This window comes from Apteryx rowi, unplaced genomic scaffold (genome assembly GCF_003343035.1).
Source record: "Apteryx rowi isolate R43461 unplaced genomic scaffold, aptRow1 scaffold_1206, whole genome shotgun sequence".
NCBI classification, from domain to species: Eukaryota; Metazoa; Chordata; class Aves; order Apterygiformes; family Apterygidae; genus Apteryx; species Apteryx rowi.
The window spans coordinates 1-18,626 of NW_020447427.1; the positions used below are offsets into that span (position 1 = coordinate 1).

The 18,626-nt window shown below is 38.0% G+C and overlaps 1 protein-coding gene across 5 annotated transcripts in view; it reads left to right on the forward strand.

The window, feature by feature from the left end:
- Positions 1-28: 28 nt before the first annotated feature.
- The window catches only part of LOC112977930 (palladin-like), a 107,779-nt gene continuing 89,181 nt past the window's right edge, over positions 29-18,626 (forward strand). Inside the window, exons 1-3 of one of the 5 annotated variants that reach the window (XM_026090871.1) lie at positions 2,839-2,869; positions 7,087-7,175; positions 13,383-14,438. In XM_026090871.1, the coding sequence (XP_025946656.1) occupies positions 2,843-2,869; positions 7,087-7,175; positions 13,383-14,438 (1,172 nt within the window). In that variant the 5' untranslated portion in view covers positions 2,839-2,842. Of the gene's footprint in view, positions 642-2,829; positions 2,870-7,086; positions 7,176-13,360; positions 14,439-18,626 lie in introns of those variants that run through there. The other 4 variants (XM_026090886.1, XM_026090896.1, XM_026090878.1 and 1 more) reach the window with 4 other exon arrangements.

Below are 18,626 nucleotides of genomic sequence, written 5' to 3' on the forward strand. Positions count from 1 at the left end.
GGCAACTCCACTGCTGCAGGGGGTTGGGACTCCTGGAGCTGTACAGTCTCCAGATAAAAAGATATTAAATATTGGAAGCAAAGTATTTCTTCTGTTCTGCCAGAAATCAACTTTCAATCAAAGTAATTTCAGAAGCAAGCATCCATAGGCTAGCAGGAACCCATATACGCCCTCTGACATTTTATAATGAGCCCTTTCCTTCCTCATTTTCATGTTATCAGCTTTTACAAAGTCCTGAGTCCCTCACAAAACCTTCTTTTAACCAAGTAGTCACAACCAGTGCCCTAAGCACAGCCTCCGCCATTCCTTCTTCTGTGAAACACCCAAAACTGGAAACTCACTCTCACACTGGTACAAGTGACCAGGAAAGTGAAGAGCATAAAACTGGCTACACAGGAAACCATCTGCTTCACTGCTTGCTAAAACATCATAACATCAACTGTTCAACCTGCAGAAGAAAGATAAGGAGAGTTCCTGGTTAACCAGGAACCTATCTAATTATGCCTGCAAGAAAGAGGTGATAACTTTTATGGGCTTTTGGAGCAGCTGACCCTGTGATTAAAGACTCTTGGACGTGGAAGTTGTAACTTTCAATTCCTAAGAGAGACTCGTAAGATTACTTTCAATTTATTATTTAGAAGGTATAGTCCAAAATAATCTTATTATAATGGAGATAAGAATGTGCTATAATGGCTTGTTTACATAGAAATTGTATATCCACCAATTACAAAACTGTGCAATACAGTCTCATACAGTGAATACAGTTATTTTGACATGAAAGTTTTTACTAATTTTAACTAATTCCTCAATTAAATTGTAGTAATATGTGTGTATATATTTTTTCCAATGATATATTATATGTAATTATTACCCTAATTCTGTATAAAAGATATCTAATTCTTTCTCTGAAACTGTTCATATCAGCACAAACTTTCTAATTCTCCAGACTGTTTGGATTACTTTAGGATGGGGGGAAGGGGTGGGGCACAGCAAATGGAATAAAGGAGCTTGGTTTTGGTTTGTTTACAGAACCAGCCTCCCTCTCTCTTTTTATATCAGTAAAGTCTAGATGTCTAGATTGATTGGCTCTGATGGATCTTTCTTTTTTCGCACACCAGACCTGCCTCTATATGTAACTGTGTAACCTCTGCAATGAGACAATGCTACTGCAAAAAATTGTTCAGTAACAGATCTATTACCTAATTTCTGCTGGTTACAGCCAAATTTTACTCTTCTTGCACAAATTTCAAAGCAAATAATATATCTGATTACTTATATTGTATTTTAGAATTTCAGACCCTTTTGTGAAAGCATCATAAAAACTCCAGTCTTTCGAGTACAGGTTCTCTAGAGCCTGTCAAGTTTTGACAACAAAGACAGCAACTGTCTTCAGAACAGTTTCAAACTGTTGTTTCTAGTATTACACCTGGGTGAATGAATCATTGTTTCTGTGGCCCTCTCACAGCTCTGTCTCACTGACGGCTTTCACCTCCCATACACATACTTGCATCACACTCTTCATTAAAAGGTGGTTGTCTTAGCTCTTCAGGCCTGCTTCCTTCCAGGTCCACGTTCTTCCTCTAACCGATTGAATATTTTATACTAGGAGTAACATATCTGTTATGTTTCTCCTTTTAAACAAAGTTCATTAGCTCATTAATTAGTTTGCTCCCTTTTCTAGGCTAATACCACCAGCTTCAAAAAGGACTGGAAAATTACTGTGTAAAATATGAAACGCAAATAACATCTCATTCAACAACTATGAAATAAAAGAATTTAGAATTAAATGTCCCTTCTTTGGTAGGGAATATCCAATATGAAGGTGCACATTTGATGCTGTAGAATTTAAAGCATATAAAAAACACCTACAGGCAACTGCATACTTTACCTCTTTATCTTGATTCTAACCAGCTTATCAAATGGGTCAGGAAGGGAGGCGTGTATACCTTATCAGGCATTTTTCATGTTTGGTGGTGAGTAGAACATACCACGTTATGACTGAAATATATTTTTACCCAGCTTTTCATCATTGCTTTCTAAATGTACACAGAATTTGTCTTGGCAATTTATTAGGATTTTTTTCAGGAATTTTCACTGTTTAGGAATAGGAAAAAGCTAGATTTTTGGATCCTGCCTAAATGAAGAACACATTTAACAGCTTGTGTTACTTAAAAACCTTGGACCTCCTTTCCTCCAGTCCATCAATGCCACAGTATCCAGACTGTACCTCCACAATGTTTAGTTGTTGACTCTAAAGCTGTAAATGCCTGAAGAGGGGTGTACTTATTATACATATAAAATCAATGCCCCGTCAAAATTCTAACGCTTGCTTTTGACAAATACAGTGGATCCAGTTCAGGGGCCCAAACTCCCTACACTGACTCCAAAAAGAACAAATACAAGGATTCTTAATGCCATCAGACACAAGCCTTCATTGCCTCTGAAAGGGTGCTGCCTTCCCCCCCTCTGGAGGCCTCCTTTATGTTACTCCTAAAAGCACCTATTTTTTTTAAATAATATGCTTGCTATATGACTTACCTCTAAAACCAAATGATTCAATTCATTTTTAATGGAATAATAAGTTTCTGTTTGAAGGACATGGGCACTTTGAACATACAGCTGATGTATTTGCAAATCAGAAGTATGTAGAACAGTTCACCCTGGAAGGGAAAACATACTGTATTAGTTTTAAGCCATGAAATGAGTGCTACAGAGCAATACACCACTCCCAAGTTGTAAACAAAAGTTGTCATATTTTCAACTGATGTTATCTGGTGCTTAGTTTGAACACTTTTCTTTTCTTTCAGAAAGAGAGAAAGGAAAAATTCTGTTAAATTTTGACATGATACAGCCTACCACAAAACAAAAAGTAAGTTCCCATTGCTTGTCTATGTGATATCGACCAGGTCTGGGATATTTCTGCTACCACCTTTTTCAGCACCTGTCTGTTGGCCAATCAGAAAAAAGCAAAAGGCCTGAAGTCCCTCCAACTCCATGGAAACTCTTTCCAAAAATACTCCTGAGCTAAGTGTCTCCCTAATAGAAGCTAGCGACTGACAAATCTCTCAGCAGTTCATTCTAACTAGCCAGCTGTGTTCTACTTTTTGTTTTTTTAATTTTGTCCTACTGTACTGGGGTTGGACAGCTGATTACTTCCGCTGTTAACGTTTCTCCTTCAGTGTTCATTCTTCAGAAGTATGCATGTCACATTCTTGCATATTTGTCTTTGTTTAGCACTATGACTTCTGGCATCAATACACAGCTGTCTACCCTTATCTCGCATCAGCTATGTTTTTAGGTGGCAGGCAGAGCCTTCCTACAGAGCACAGGAATTCATTTGGCATAATCCAAAGACATAGCATGCAATAGCTTTTAAAAAGGTAAAATAATGTAAAGCAATATTATCATAAAAGGAAAAGGAGAACTAAATATTTATTTTTCTAGAGATCAGCAGTTTGTTGAAACAGTTTGTTGAAAAAGGCACATTCACTTTTCAAAGTTAATCCCTTTGTAAAAACAGAGGCTTTAGTCTGCTATTGAACTTTAGTGCTGTCTGTGCCTGCTCAGATCAAACACATTTCACATGTTAAAAAGGAATCTGAGTACATGACTGGCTGTGAATACAAACATGTAAAATATGCACTATAAGCTTGCAGCTAAAATTAATCTAACGGAGATCATTTTCCAGATGGAAACTCTAACTGAACTACATTGACAAATGCTTAGTATATACCATAGAAAAAGATACCACGTGATGCCCCTTGGTTTTCTCACAGCCCTGCCATGAGTTTTATGGCAGGCGTAAGTGCTAAAAGTTTTTATAAAAATTATCAGACTTGTTTGAAAGATATTTTTCACAGAGGTATACAGATAACAGCTAAGAGACTTGGGACTGAAGCACATACTTAAATTTAAGCAAAAGTTTAATACTACACTGGGGATTAAGGGGATGGGTAACACTGTTCAGATATGCTACAGGGAGTGAGAACAACCATAATTAGTTTACAATTAATATATAAATACGACCAATGTTTACAGAATATAGAACAAAATCAACTTAGAGAAGAGTAACAGTTGAAGTGGTTAAGTGAAATGAAACAAGACAAAATTACAGCTACGGTCTTGAATGTTGAATCCTTCAGAAGAAAACTCTTAATTTTAAGAAAAGGAACTAGATTAGTGCTAATTCTGTTTTGCACAGTCTAAGCATTTAAATATCTACCTAACGCTTATGGTTTGTTTTGTTTCTTTTACAGTGTAGAAAGTGTGAGTCTGTTTAAGTTAGGGTGTTACTTTTACAACACCGATTTTCCACTATAGTACTTTGAATGAGTCATAATTTATTTCACTTTTTTCCTTAGAATATTGTGTAGGACTACACTAAGCTAACGCATTAAAAAAGCAGCTTAAATTTCTTATGTTTTTTATTTCTTATAGACTATTTYAGCAACTGTAGTAATTTTCAAATTGATTTTTGTAGTTTTTGTGCAAAAGACTTCTATTTTCTTTCTACAAACATCTCAGTTATACTGCTGTGTGCTCAAATTTCATTCTCAAGACATTGCATCACCCCGATCTTCGTTCCCTTTCACTCACTTCCCATATATTTCTTTATTCAATATGAAAAGGATTTCTTGGTTTTTGTGCTTAAACAACATCTGCCATTTTCCCATAGCAAATACAGGCAACTATGTTTTTCACAGCTGTATATACTAAATTCCACAGTTTGTTGGCACCTCATTTCCTGTACTTTAATACCATTCTACAATATGCCTTGAATGTTTTAATGGCATTAGGTATTGCAGAGGTCTTCTCTAGGCCTGCTGCATGGAAGTGAGCCTAGTTGGTATGGATTTTTAAAGACTTCTATTGCAAAAATATCGGTACCTTTAAACCAGATCATCTCTGCATATTCTCTGTTCTGAGGAAAATTCTCAATCGGAAAGGCGTGAATATTGCAGGACCTGACAACATAGGTGCTAGACYCTGGGCAAGAAGTTTGATACCACACTCCACAGCAAGACTTCCCAAGCACCTATGAAACGGCATCAGAGGTGGTTTGACACTGCAGACAAGATCTTCCAGAGTGGGGAAGGAAGGAAGGAAGGAGGGAGACGGCTTAGATTCACAGGAACAGGAAAAATCCTGGCCATCAGGGAAAGAGGATAACTTCAATTAAAATGGTTCTTTTAACTTTTTAGGCATTGCATTTTCATTATTAAACACTGTATTCAGCAATTACTAGAAGTAAAACATGCCCGTCTATCAACTCTCATCCCCTCACACTCCCTCTCGTACCCCCTCATGAGCTGACAGATGCACAAAGACGTGGTAATTATTTAATATTATTTTAAATGTTTTGAGTAAGTCGAATTCATTAAAATTGTAGTATCAAAGTGGGGTAAAGAAAATTCTAGAGAGGCTAGGCTCTACTGAGGCAAACACAATCTGATGTGCGAAACTTCTTACCTCACACATGCTTTTGCTGAAAAGTACTGGGAAATCCCTACACAGGAAGCCTACTTGGTRTTTCAGATGTTCCTTGGCCATTTTGTAGCCGTGCTAGGAAAAAAAAAAAAAGGTTTTGAGGCGAGGAAGGAGGGAAGGGCACAGCGGCCCCAGGAAGCTCTCGGCCGCGGGCGGGGGAAGCCGGGCCGGCCGTTGGCCCCGAGGCGCCCGAGCTCAGGGGCGGTTAGGCCCTTCCGCGCGCGCGGCTCAACGGCCGCCCGCAAGGCCGTTGAGCGGCTGCGGCGGGGGCTCCGCACGCCACGACGCCCTCCCGGCCGCCGCGGCCAGGCGGGGCGGGGCGGCCCTCCCCGTCCCCGTCCCCCTCCCCGTCCCCGTCCCCGTCCCCGTCCCCCGCAGGGGCTGCCCGAGGGGCCGGTGTGCGTCCCCCCCTCCTCGTCAGAGGCAGCCGCGCCGCCCCTGAGCCGGCAGCGGGCGCCCTCCTCGCGGGGCCCTCACAGGGAGAGGGGCGGCCGCCACACCCCTCCTCACCCTCCTCCATCAGCGTTGGGCCGCTGAGCCCGTGACTGGCAGGGCTTAAGCAGGCCAAAGGCAGACCCAGGAACATTGTGGTGAACCTCGAGGCAGTCTGATGAACGGTGGGGGCCTGGCGCCGCCTGCCCGCGCCTCCCAGCCCGGGGGACGGCCAGCTCTCAGGTAACTGCAGCGGAGACACCTTCAGCCCCAGCACAAGGAGCTCCCTGGGGTCTGTTGGCAAGCAGCGGAGAGCTTTGCTCCCTGTTTGTGCACCGTGAGGCCACGCTCTGCCTGATAGCCCCAGATGCAAAAGCATGTTAGTCGCTCCACACAGGGGCTCAAATTCCTTGCCAAATTCCCTTGAGTTTTTAGGGGATGTTGAAGACGCTCTCCAGGGTGTGACAATTTGTCCATCAGTTCAGTTTTTAACTGTCTAGTGTCAGATTAAAAAATAAGGCATCTTGAGATAGAGTAGTTCTGTGAGTGCTCTAGTAGCCTAGAGATAAGGGAAGCTGAATTACAGGTTTCTCAATGTGGTGTACATTGCCTCAGCAAAAGTTTCGAATACAGTAGATCTTAGATGGAGAAGCTTCAGCCTTCCCCAGTTTAAGAAACAGTGTTAGTTCTTTGCGAGTTACTAGCTTTCCATTTTATGGTTGACTTTCCTAGTCACAGCTGTGCTAATTCTGGAATGCTTTGGTATTTTTAAGTTTATTGAATTGTTACTACCTGCAGCCTCTCAGCCACTTTGTTGATAACACATCCTGCAAAAGATGGCTGTGAGTTATTATTACTATTTTTTTTTAAACAGGTTTCATGTTATTTTAACAACTGTTGTATTTCTTCTGGACTAACTACCAATACCACTGCTAACAGAAGTGAAGTTGTATGAGCGTGCCAGTTCCACTCGTGCAGGGTCTCCAGAAACTCCAGAAAAATGTTGTTTGAGTACCATTGACACTATTTGGCTATTTCACTATTTTTGACACCTTCATATACATACAACACTGTCCTTGTAGGTATTTGCAATACCCTCTTCTAACCGAGCTATAGAAAATACAGATTAGTTCTAGCCATGTAACAAATTTACAAATATCCTTACAGGCAAAATTGAACGTGTTTGTATTACTGTGCATGCTGAGGGAGATGGCATCAATCTACAGCAAGGCACAACCCATTGCACTTAAGCACAGGTGACCAGAATTTTTTTGAACTATCAGATATGGTGTGATTCAAATAGAAGTAGAAGGAAAAATAGTATCTATAACTTGAAATCACTAGAAGATTCTGTGGGCAGTGAAGGGGGTTTTATCTGCCTCTCCTCCTTAAAGTAGGAGCAGCCCTTGAAGCAAAGTTATTTGAAGTCTACACACTTAGCTTAGTTCTTGGAAAGGGGATTGCCTGTCTACTTGTATTTGATCTTGTAGCTATTTACAGTAAGATACAAAATAATCTTGGGACCATAATAGAGGTTTCCTGCTCTCCCAGTTAAGTGCATAAATACTAGGGTATAGAGTTGTCCTTATTATTAGATTTACTTTATAGTCCAGTTAACGCTGAAAATCTTTTGCATAGTGTAAYGTCTTCATCAGATGGAAAGGAAAGCTTGTACACCCAGAATAGCTTTATAGTTTGTGACATGAGGTTTTGAATGACTTCAGGCTGACTAGTATTAGAAACTATTAATATAGTTTCAGCTATGCCCCACCAAATCTAGCAATAGTGAAAAGTATATGTCTCTAGAGTTCTTTCCGTCACTTGAATTTCCGCAATACTGCAATAGGAATGGAGCAAGCCTATCGTGTAATATTCTTTCTCCTATTTGCATTATATATTATTAATTTTTACATTTTACATGTAAATGTAAAATTATTACATCATTGCATATTATTGCACATGTTTATCTTTCAAAATGTGTCATTGTTCCAAAATATTAGTCTACTGGCATTTGCTGGTAGTGCTTTACTACTGTCTACCACTTTAGAAGGGAGCATGCACATTACATTTGCAATAAAACTGAAAGGTCTTGATCAGAAATTGTCTCTCAAAGATTTGGCATAGACCAAAGAATATAAGCATTCCCTAAATCTTCGTAAAAAGATGTTGTAGAAATCTGATTAATGGCTTAATACAGCTACATAAAACCTTACCCTAATAAGTTTGTGAGATGTGACCAATATTTCATTAACTCTTAAAGCCACTAGGAATAGAATGAACCCAGATCTTCCACTTTTTGGGCAAGTGTTTCTGTCACTATGCTGTACAAAAAGTAATAGGTATACCTGATATACACAAAATCAACAGTGCAACTGTATTCATAAAAGCTCTGTTCCTTTAAAAATTATCTCCAAGTGTCTCCAGGCAGCTATATTTTCTTCCCAGAAATGACAATTTAAACATGTAATTCCAAGAACTAGGAATTCATTCACCCCCCTCCCTGTAGAAAATCCTGAAGATAGCCCAAGGCAGTTCGTTGCTGTTTATATGCTGGCTATTTTTGGCTCTCAGTCCAAGGTGCCTAGCTCTCATGCATTTAGTGGAGAGGCTGGGTGCCTGACGCAGGGTCTGGATACCATTTGGAGGGGTGACTGCTTAAAAATTACGCGTATAGTAGTTAATTGGTAGATGACCGACTCCTTTATTGTGTAGTTTTTAACCTGGAATTTTTAGAATGAGGATTCTGTTCTTATCTGACATGCTGAATAAAGTCCTGTAATAAAGTCCTTTCTATTAATTTCATAATAACAAGGTAAGAATCCCAAGGCATAAGAATGGGGTCAGTGTGCATTGTGAAGTAAGATAATATTATCTGTAATCCAACAGTGAATCTGTTGAAACTCTGATTAGGGGACAGTAATTGCCTATATGAAGATGGAAAGAACCACTGTATTGTATTAACCACTGAAATAAAATGTGTGATACCAACACTTGGAATCCCACGAAGGTGGGCTCGGCCCAATAGGGAACCACGGGCCACTTGTGCACTTTTATCACAACAGCGGGTCCACTGCGCTTCTGTTGTTGCCAAGAAACAAACTTTAGTCATAAATTCTGGGCAATATCTAGAATACCTTGAGCTAAGAAGTGTGAGCCCACAGAAAGAATTTAAATAAGAAAGCAGACATAATGGACTCTGGCAGAAGGGACAGAAATCTGTAGTTTCCTCTTGGAGGTACAGCTTCTCCTATTTACTCTAGAGAATTTGACTTCTCCAAATAGGCTGCTATCCAGCAGAAACAATCCTACCCACACATTGCTTGTATTTCTGGAAATTATGTGATGAAGTCTGGAGATTAAACCAGCAGTCTTCATACTTACTTTTTCCTTTCAGTGAGTATCAAAGGAAATGATGTACCTAAAAAGACACAGGTGTGCTTTCTGACAGAAATTTTCTCTTTCCTGAGGCAAAACTCTCACAGGAGTCCTTGGTGAGGTGAAAGTACTTCCTTAGCAAGGAGAGTAGGCGAAAGTTGACTGCAGTTACTCATGGGCATAGAAACCAGAAGTGCATTTTCTGGGTTCTTTATAAGGCATACATGTTTTTCAGGTTTTTTTTTCTTGTGTGTGTAATTTCTGAGCATGCTTATTTTCTGATGATAGGATTACCTCATTCAAGATGTTAAAAATGAATGATTAAATTTATATATACAGTGTAGTATGATTACAGATATATAATTATCTTCCATTAAATTATGCACAAAATTGTATCCTTTATGCTAATAAATCTAAACAAGCTTTTTCTTTTCTTAGAAGATTTTAAGGTACACGTGAAAGCTATCAGTTTTAAACTACTTTTAGTAGAGAAAGCCAATTCTCTTATTTATTGTCATAAAAATAATTTTGTCAAAAAAATAGGTTAAGGCAAAATGCCATATAAAGAAGTTATTTTTTCCATAATTAAGTCACACACTGTGTTTTCTGTTCCTTGTGGATATAGGCACTTCAATAATAAGTAAATTTCACATTTTAATATTCCAGAATAATATTCTAAAACAGTCTGAAATACTGTGCTAAATGCAATGAAAAGGAATCATTTAAATGATTAAGTTCTTTGAATTTCTGAGTCCCAAGTGCACAGAACTTCATGTCACTTCCAGGCCTAACGTTCCTTCTCCTGGAATTCCAGATAGTAGCAGTCGGTTGAAACATGAGTTCAGTTACCAAATATAGATGAGTGGGGTAAGAATTACATAGTCGCAGAGGACAGATGTAACTCACAGGCTACAGCCTTCTCGATGCTTACTGAGGACCAACCAGTCTTTAGTGAATAGCTGGAGCAGCTTTAAGCTTTCTTAAACAAAGAAGGAAGGAGGCAGCTTAACCTGCCATTAATAATATTTGAAACTCTTCATGCTGGCCTATTCATTATAAGGTCTGTTTTATGTTTTCTGCTAAAGTTAATTTATTGTACTTGGAGGAATAATTGTGTAGGACTTCAAAATCCAGGAGAAAATGAGTACCTTTCTGTTTTAAAAATCTTATTAGATATATTTCTTCCTTCATTTTACTTCTTTGAACATGTTGGCTTTAGGTTGTTACTTTTTAGGCAATAATTTTTCTTTGCACAGCTTCCCCTAATTCAGGATGCTTATACTTTCTTGAAATGAATCCTTTGATTTTCTATTGTTTCCCATATTTTGTTATTTATCTCTTGGATGCCTTAATTTGATGAATTATTCAAATGCCTTTTAAGAGGATTGTAACCATAATCATTTTGAATTCATAAACATTTTGAATTGACTATTTTCCATATTATTTATTAGAGCATCTGTATTATTTTGTGAATATTAAAATAATTTTTGATATTTTAATATGTTTACTTATAATTTTTTATATATAAAAACTGGACCACATAAATAGTTTATACATAATAATATAATAATACCGGAGTAAAGCTAAACACTCTTATCTGCATGCAATATTGTATTTTATGTTTGTGCCTTTAAATGATATAGTATATGGCTTTGCACATTACCTAGTGAGTAATGATGATGAGACCTGTTATAAATATGCTGTAGTCTAACGCGGAGAAGCCAGAAATAGCATTAGATATTTCTCATTATGTTCTTATATGCTACTTGATAGGGTTAGCGATATTTTACCTCTACTTTGCTGTGATTACAAGTTGCTCTAAAAGAATAGTGGTTTTATAAATTACAATGTGACTGAAAAAAAAAAGTCTTTATACTATAAGCTTCCATTCAGATATCTAAAGCTGGACATACAATCAATTTTTAGGCACCAGACCTATCTCACTGAGAGCTAATCGGCACTAGAAATTGCCAATAACCAGGGCATGTTTAAACGCATTCACTTTATCTAAGTACCCAGCTATAGATTGATTCGCCTAATTGAAGACACTGAGCTTTGAAAATTACAACATGCTTTGCCATTATCTTTTTTTCTATCGAGCAACTAAACAGTGTAAAACTCAGTGTTAGGAAAAGTGCTCATTCCTAATATATTCATTTTAATCATCCTGTCATGATGGATGGTAATAGGTCAAATCGTCCTTCAACCCACAACCCACTGAAACAACAGAACGGCACAGGGTAGAAATAGGAGAAGTTTATCTGAATATGGAATATATCACTTTGAGATGTGAGCAAGCTAGGAACCAACGTGAATCAGATTTGAATAAAGGTATCAATTGAAGCACAGATATTTACAACAGGTTTATCTAAATAATAAACTAGCATCTTTGTTTTTTGAATACAAAGTTTTGAAAAATAACCAACATTCTGGAGACAGAAACGCTTCAGGTTTAACCCTTCGTTCCCTGGCATTCATCCAGTTTATGCCCTAACAGCTGAGCCTCTAGACTAACTGTTTGCTTGGTTTCTCAGATTCATTCTCTAAAGCTGCTCTGTGGTAGTCAGTTCTACTGTATATGCTTTTTTAGATTTTGTTGACAATAGATTGGCATGGTTGCTAGATTTGTTGCCCTGTAAACACAGAAAAAAGGAAGAAAGATGTAATCACAGCAAAGCCTAAGCCTATCAATGTATTCTATAAAAATGTTTCATATTCTAGAGCATTTTGGTTTCCTTATACTTCTCTTTCTCTTATACTTCTCTGTGATGAGTTGTAATCTGTTGGCAAGGCACGCAAAGATATCAAGAAATGCATATGCTAGGCCAAGAATTCAAATAATCTATCCGTCAGTTAATGACTACATACTGGGTAAGCCCCAGTGAAGTGACTAAAGGTAATTGGAGCTTGTGCAAACTGATGTAAAATGCATCCGAGTGCATCTCATGAGTGTCAAGCCATCTATCTATCACTGGAGAAATACTTTGGAGTATTAAGTGAAAAAGATAATGTTTTTAAAAAATTTACTTGTGCAGAATGAATCTCATAGAAGTTATTGTAATAAGAACAGATTTGTCAAGGATAATTGAAAACACTGATGTTCAACTTAATTAAATGCTTTACAACAGCAGCAATTACTTTTAAGACCAGATTATCCACAATCTAGTGGCCAGTAGATAAATAAATTTCAATAAATGGAGTTTCAGGCAGATTCTTCCCTTAGGACAAGAGAGCTTTCTCTGATGTCTTTTTTCTTGCTGGCTTTACAGAGGCAGAGAATTCTCATTCTGATTTTAAAATAATGTGAGGAGAAACTGGAGGGCCCACGTATGCTTCTGTACCTTATGAGGATGGTACAAAATATACATTGTACACTCATGGGGTGCCGGATGATACATACATCATGAAGTCTATTTCTTCAGTGTTGTTGTACACTTAGCACATAGTAGTTTGGTATTCTACTCATCAGTGTTTAGAAGAACGCTACTAAATCATATCCAACGGTAACAAAAATGTTAAAAACATTAACACAAAAAGTAAAATATTGTGAAATACATTGTCAACATTTATCAGAAAGGATAACTTGGGAATTTTAATTCGAACATCCTTGGCACTTATGTTGATTCTCATAATGCTTTCAATTAGCACAGTATTTTCCTCTTGGAATTTGATAGTTTAGTATCTAATAATCTGGAAAGCAATGCTAGAGAGAGAAATGTAAATATATTCCCAAAATCATTGTAAGCCTAAAACACAGAAAAAGCAAAGGGTAATAGCAGTGATGTGAAGTAATAAATCACTCGGATCAGTCAAGCAGAAGTGAGCTTGTGCTAGCCAGCGTACAGAGAAAGGATGTCTTTCTAGGTCTGAATGATGCATGAGAAAATTCACACCTAAGAGTTCTCATTTCCACCTAGATAACTTGCAGCTCTGGCCCATTCTAAATAGAAACCAAGGTTCACGATAAGTATTCCATACACCACTAGGCCTCTGCTCATCTCCCTGTTTTGTGTCCAGTTTATAGGAACCAAGATATAACAGGCCTTTTTTTATTGACAAGTTTAAGGAATTGTATTTGTGTCTTCCAGCATGCAAGACAGAAGCTGTGACCAGGCATTGCCTATTTCTTTAATGCTGAAAGAGGCTTACTGTGCAGAGAGAAGCACCAATGAGGGATACCCAGAAAATATATCAAAAGCTTCTTCCTCACATGACTTTTTCTGTGATTCCCTATCAGACATACAGGATGGGGAATTTTCAAATGAACTCTCTGCCTTCCTCACCCAGGAGGAGATATGTAAGAGCCTTGACATAGCTTGGAAAGCCATTGCCAATTCCGTGAAGGAGGATCAGAATGCAGTACCAGAATTCACTCATTATTTCAACACCTCTCTTTCTAGCCCTTCAGAAAATGCTTCTTTCAGGGAGACCAAACTGCACAAGCAAAATGCTTTATGGAGGCCTCAAGCAAGCAGTCTGACTTCATCTGCTGCAGCTCACATTCTCCCAGAGAATCAGAAGGAGCTGCCCACCTCACCTCAAACAGCAACTGGTTTTGTTACAATCTCCAGGAAGCAAGCAAGCACCTCACCTTTGCTAACTGCTAGTCCCAGCTTTATTCGAAGCCTGAAACATTCAGAGAGATGTGGTCCAAGTGTGCCCAAGACAAGCCCAAAATCCAAATCAGCATCCCAGGGAGAAACTCCTTTCAGGAACAAGTTGTGCGACAAAGCTGCCACTTTCATTGAGGAGCTGTCATCTATATTTAGAGAAGCAGCAAAGGCAAGAGGCCGAAGTCCTGATGGAGACTCTTCTTCTCCAGACAGTGGGTACCTGTCTCCTAAGAAAAAACAATCAACTATGATAAGTACCTCAGTGAACCTGGATTTTGACACGCCACCTCAAGAGACTGAGCCTGAGGCAAAATTACCTGGAGTTCATCTCAATGGAGAACAACACTTTTTTGAAAAGAAAAGCATCACTCAGCAGAGTGAAATGGTCCTTTGCCAACCTTTCATCAACATAGACAAGAATCAGTCTTCAGCACCTCGATTCACTCAGAAGCTCCGCAGCCAGGAGGTTGCTGAAGGAACCAAAGTATTGTTGGAGTGCAGAGTTGCTGGCAACCCAGACCCTGATGTCAGGTAAGTGCATGCCTTTTAACAAAGATCACAGACACTGGATATCATCATCTTATGATTGTCGAAGATACCTAAGGAAAGATATCACAGTGGACCTGTTTAGAGGTACAGTACAGAAGCATTCTGGTAGTTGGTCTTGTAAGAACTGCAGATCAAGCAGTGGTTAAAAAGCACATGGAATAACAGATTCTGACCTCTTCAGTTTCCTACAGCATTCCATTGGTTTCTGCTTGGGAAATGAGGTCCTACTTGATTCAAGAGCCACGCTGCAGAAACGAACTGGCTCTAACAGTATTCTATGTGACTGATATCTCATTAATCTAAGGGAAAGAATTCACAGTTTGGCCCTGAAGAGCATGCATCAGGCTTAGAGGTATTTGGGTTTTGCTGTCAATTAATTAGAATGTCTCCACAAGCACATACCAATGGGACTTGGGGTCTATACTATGAGATAACAACATTTTCTAAATCTAGGCAGATATCCTCTTGTGTGGGGCATTTCCAGAAGACATGAAGAGGTCCCTGTTTCAAAACTTCTCTTTTGATATTTTGTAGTGAAATTTATGTGCATATGCTTCTCTTTGATTACACAACACTGCTAAAGTTTTTTTTAGGTTCTTTCTTAACAAGTGTTTACAACAGTTATAAAAAATACATTTGCAGTAGCAGCGAGGGTTGAATGACTCGTAATAGTTTCCACTGCCTTCCTTTTCTTCTAAAACTAGTAGAAATTAAGGTTAACCAGCACTGCACAGGCAGTATTTGCCACTTTGCAAATCTGAACCTTAATGCTAATATGATTGCTTAAAATACACAGAGGTAGACTATACCTCTAGTTTTAATAATTCCTCGGAATTTATTCCTGTTTAAAGTCAACTGAGCATATTTGATATCCTTGAGAGAAATTTTCCTTCACAAATTGCTGTTTGGACAGTAAAGAATTTGTACTTCCCTGTTCAGAACTTTTTGTAAAGGCTCTTTAGTTCTGAAAACTAAATAATTGTTCAAAAGTTTTCAACATTTACTGAAAGGAATGTGGCAGTTACTTTCCTGTAACACTTGTCCTGCTTTAAATTTCTTCATATCTTCTGTTGTAAAATCTCTCAACATTCTGAAGTTACTACTGTTTCATATTAAGTTGCCCCAATTGCTTGCTGATACAGTCACTTGTATAAGCCTTGTGGCTATGCAAGTTTAGAAATTCATGTCCATCACTAAACAGTGTCTTCATACATACCATAACTGAACTCATCCTTTGAGATCAGCCTTTAAAAAGGGCACAGAGGGAATAAACAGAGCTGTGAGTTTGAAAAGATTAGATCTTTGTCAACAAGATTAAAAGAGAACAGCTTCTTCGAAAAATCATTTTATGCTTTTATGTACTTTCATTCCAAGGCAATAAAGAAATAGAAGAATGTAGAAAATACCTCAAAAGACTCTTGTTGGTGACTGTTGAAGACAGTATTGCCTTTACCCTTATCTGAATCTCCAGTGAAAATGCATCCCAGACAAGCTAAATATTGAACAAGTGAAATTTTTACAGGGTCAAAAGATCATTTATAGACACTTAAGTGTGTTCAGTTGTTTCTGTCTACAAAGTGGAAAAAGTTGTACCTCCACACCTGAGGGGGCGCTCAAGCTTAGATCCCCCTCCACACTGAGGCCAATTGAGCTCTTAAACCAAGACAAGCCTCGCATCTTCATACTCGCATACTCTAAATAATGGAATTTCATCATGAGAGTTGCAAACAGTTCAGGAAGCTTACTCCCCCAAAACGGGAGCGTAATCACCTATACTGTGACTCCCATCAAGCAGTATGACAGCCATGTCCCGTCACTAATCGTTGTTTTGGTATTTTATTTTTTAATATTTGCTGAAAAATATTTAATATTTGGTGAAAAAAATCACAAGAAAAGGATTTGGTTTTGTCCCACTGTAACTATTAGGTCATTGCAATGCATTTAAATGGCAATTTGTTAGGGACACGGAACATTAGTCATCTACATATCTTTCAGTAGCCCATTTGAAAATTATTTGAATTTGATTTTCAAAGTTCCATTTTGAACTTACATATTGCCTTTTTCATTTAGTGAAATAATTATCTATCACTATAGTGTATGCTTGCATTTGTTAGTTAGTTCTCATTCCATATATGGTCTTTCCTTTTCATGCATGAATGAAGTTTCTCATTTAATATGCAGATCTATCTAGAATTTGACATTTGAGTGTATCCTAAGAAGCTGAACATTGATCTTTGACTTAAACACGTATCAAGCCAAGTCTTTTGAGATACTTAGGACTACTTACATGCTTAAGTACCTTACTAGATCAGTTTCTGTACTTTAAATCTTCCTATTGAATTAGTCAGCAGTCTCTGAGGAAAGTAGGACAGTAGCAAAGATAGAGGAAAAAAATGGGGGAAGTGACTTAAACCATCAGGCAGCTAGTATCACTGAGCCTTGAGAGCAACAGGTCACAGTGAATTGCATTATGAATCTGCATCAGGTTTATCTTTTAGAATCTATGAAAAATCATAAAGCTTAGCTTAATATAGCATGAGCTCTAAAGTGTTTTTTTTCTGCTTAGCAATAGAGCCCACACTTAACTCCTTTATTGAACTAAATCAAAAAGTGATCTTAATTTGTTCTTCAGCCATCCTTGCTAGACTTGATATGCATAAGGAGAAATCTGCTGACATACATATGCAAAGCTACAACAGCCTATTCATGACTGACAGTTGTCTTACGTGGAACCACTTTTTGAAAGCTTTCATAAATATTCTCTATATTGGCATTAAAAAAGTGACAAAAATCTCAAAACACTAACTTCAGATAATGACTGAAAGCAATTTGAAGCTTTAGAATCCAATCTTAGAAGCAGCAACTTGATTAATGTATTAAAGTTTTTTCCAGAACAAGGGCCCCTGGTAGGGCAACTATGACAAATGTGGGTTTTACAAGGAGGAGGAGCTACTGTGAATACTGTCAAGGGAAGCTGATAAATGGAAATGTTCTCCAAATGATAGAAAGATCCATTTCAAGAAGAGGAACAAAAATGAAAAAGTATATACTGCACTGAAGTTTAATTTTCTTCTTACCACCCTGACATAGTTCTGCATGCAAAAGACTTCCAGTTGTTCATTCTCCTGCAAAACTTCATGAAGCAGGCAAGGGGAACAATTGTAGAAAAAGTCACACAATTACAAAAGCCAGAAGATCCTCCTTTCTGTGCTTGCTCTCCTAGATTTTCCCTTCCCCTCTAAGACTTTCCAGCCTGCCAGTACATTATCAAAATTGGTGGTACTGGTAAGTACTCCAGGGCAACACAAGCTGTTAACTGTCAGTAATTATTTTGTTGTTGTTGGGTTGGATAATGTCATAGCTAACATTGCTACTGATATTTTTGAGTTGTAAAATAGGGTAGTAGCAACAGGCAGGGAAAAAAATTACTATGATAAGATCCTTTCACCTTTAGCCTGACCAAGCCATCCTGAACTATCTGCAGTCATTGGAGATAAGTGTATCTACCAAGAGCCATTTATTTCACCTTGTTGGTACATTGACAACAGAAGAAAACTAAGGTGACTACTTTTGATTAAACATTTCATTATTAGATGGTTATAATAGGTGAGATGAATCCCTCCCATTCACCCATCTGTTTGCCAACAGACAGTACAGAGAAAGAGAGTTGCTCTGCCAACTCATGTCTGTAGGTAATGCAACTAGAAGAAAAACTACTGAATTGTTTTTAGTTACAGRTGAGAATTCAACATGCTGCATATTGCCTCAAAGAACATTAGTTTTCCTAGGATTTGATTTTCAAAACAGCCATATTTCTGTAACATGAACTGCAGGCTTTCTTATGAAAGTTGTTCCTAAGAAAGCAAGAAACAAAAAATTTAATATGGAGTACTACTAATCAAGTCATTAATAAGACTATTGAAGTACTGAGAGTCAAACTGTAGACAACACTGCTTTACTAGGATGAAGCACACTATGTTACAAAAACTTTCTGTTGGCTTGAATGTTTTTACAGTCATCGGTCTATTATGCCTTAATACATACTTCAGTTCCACTGAGTTATAAAATGTATTTAGTGGGGTTATAATGATCTTAAAATAAGCAGCATGTTGGCATGAAGCATCTCTAAAAATTACAAAATTACTAATAAGCGTGTCCACAACATAGATC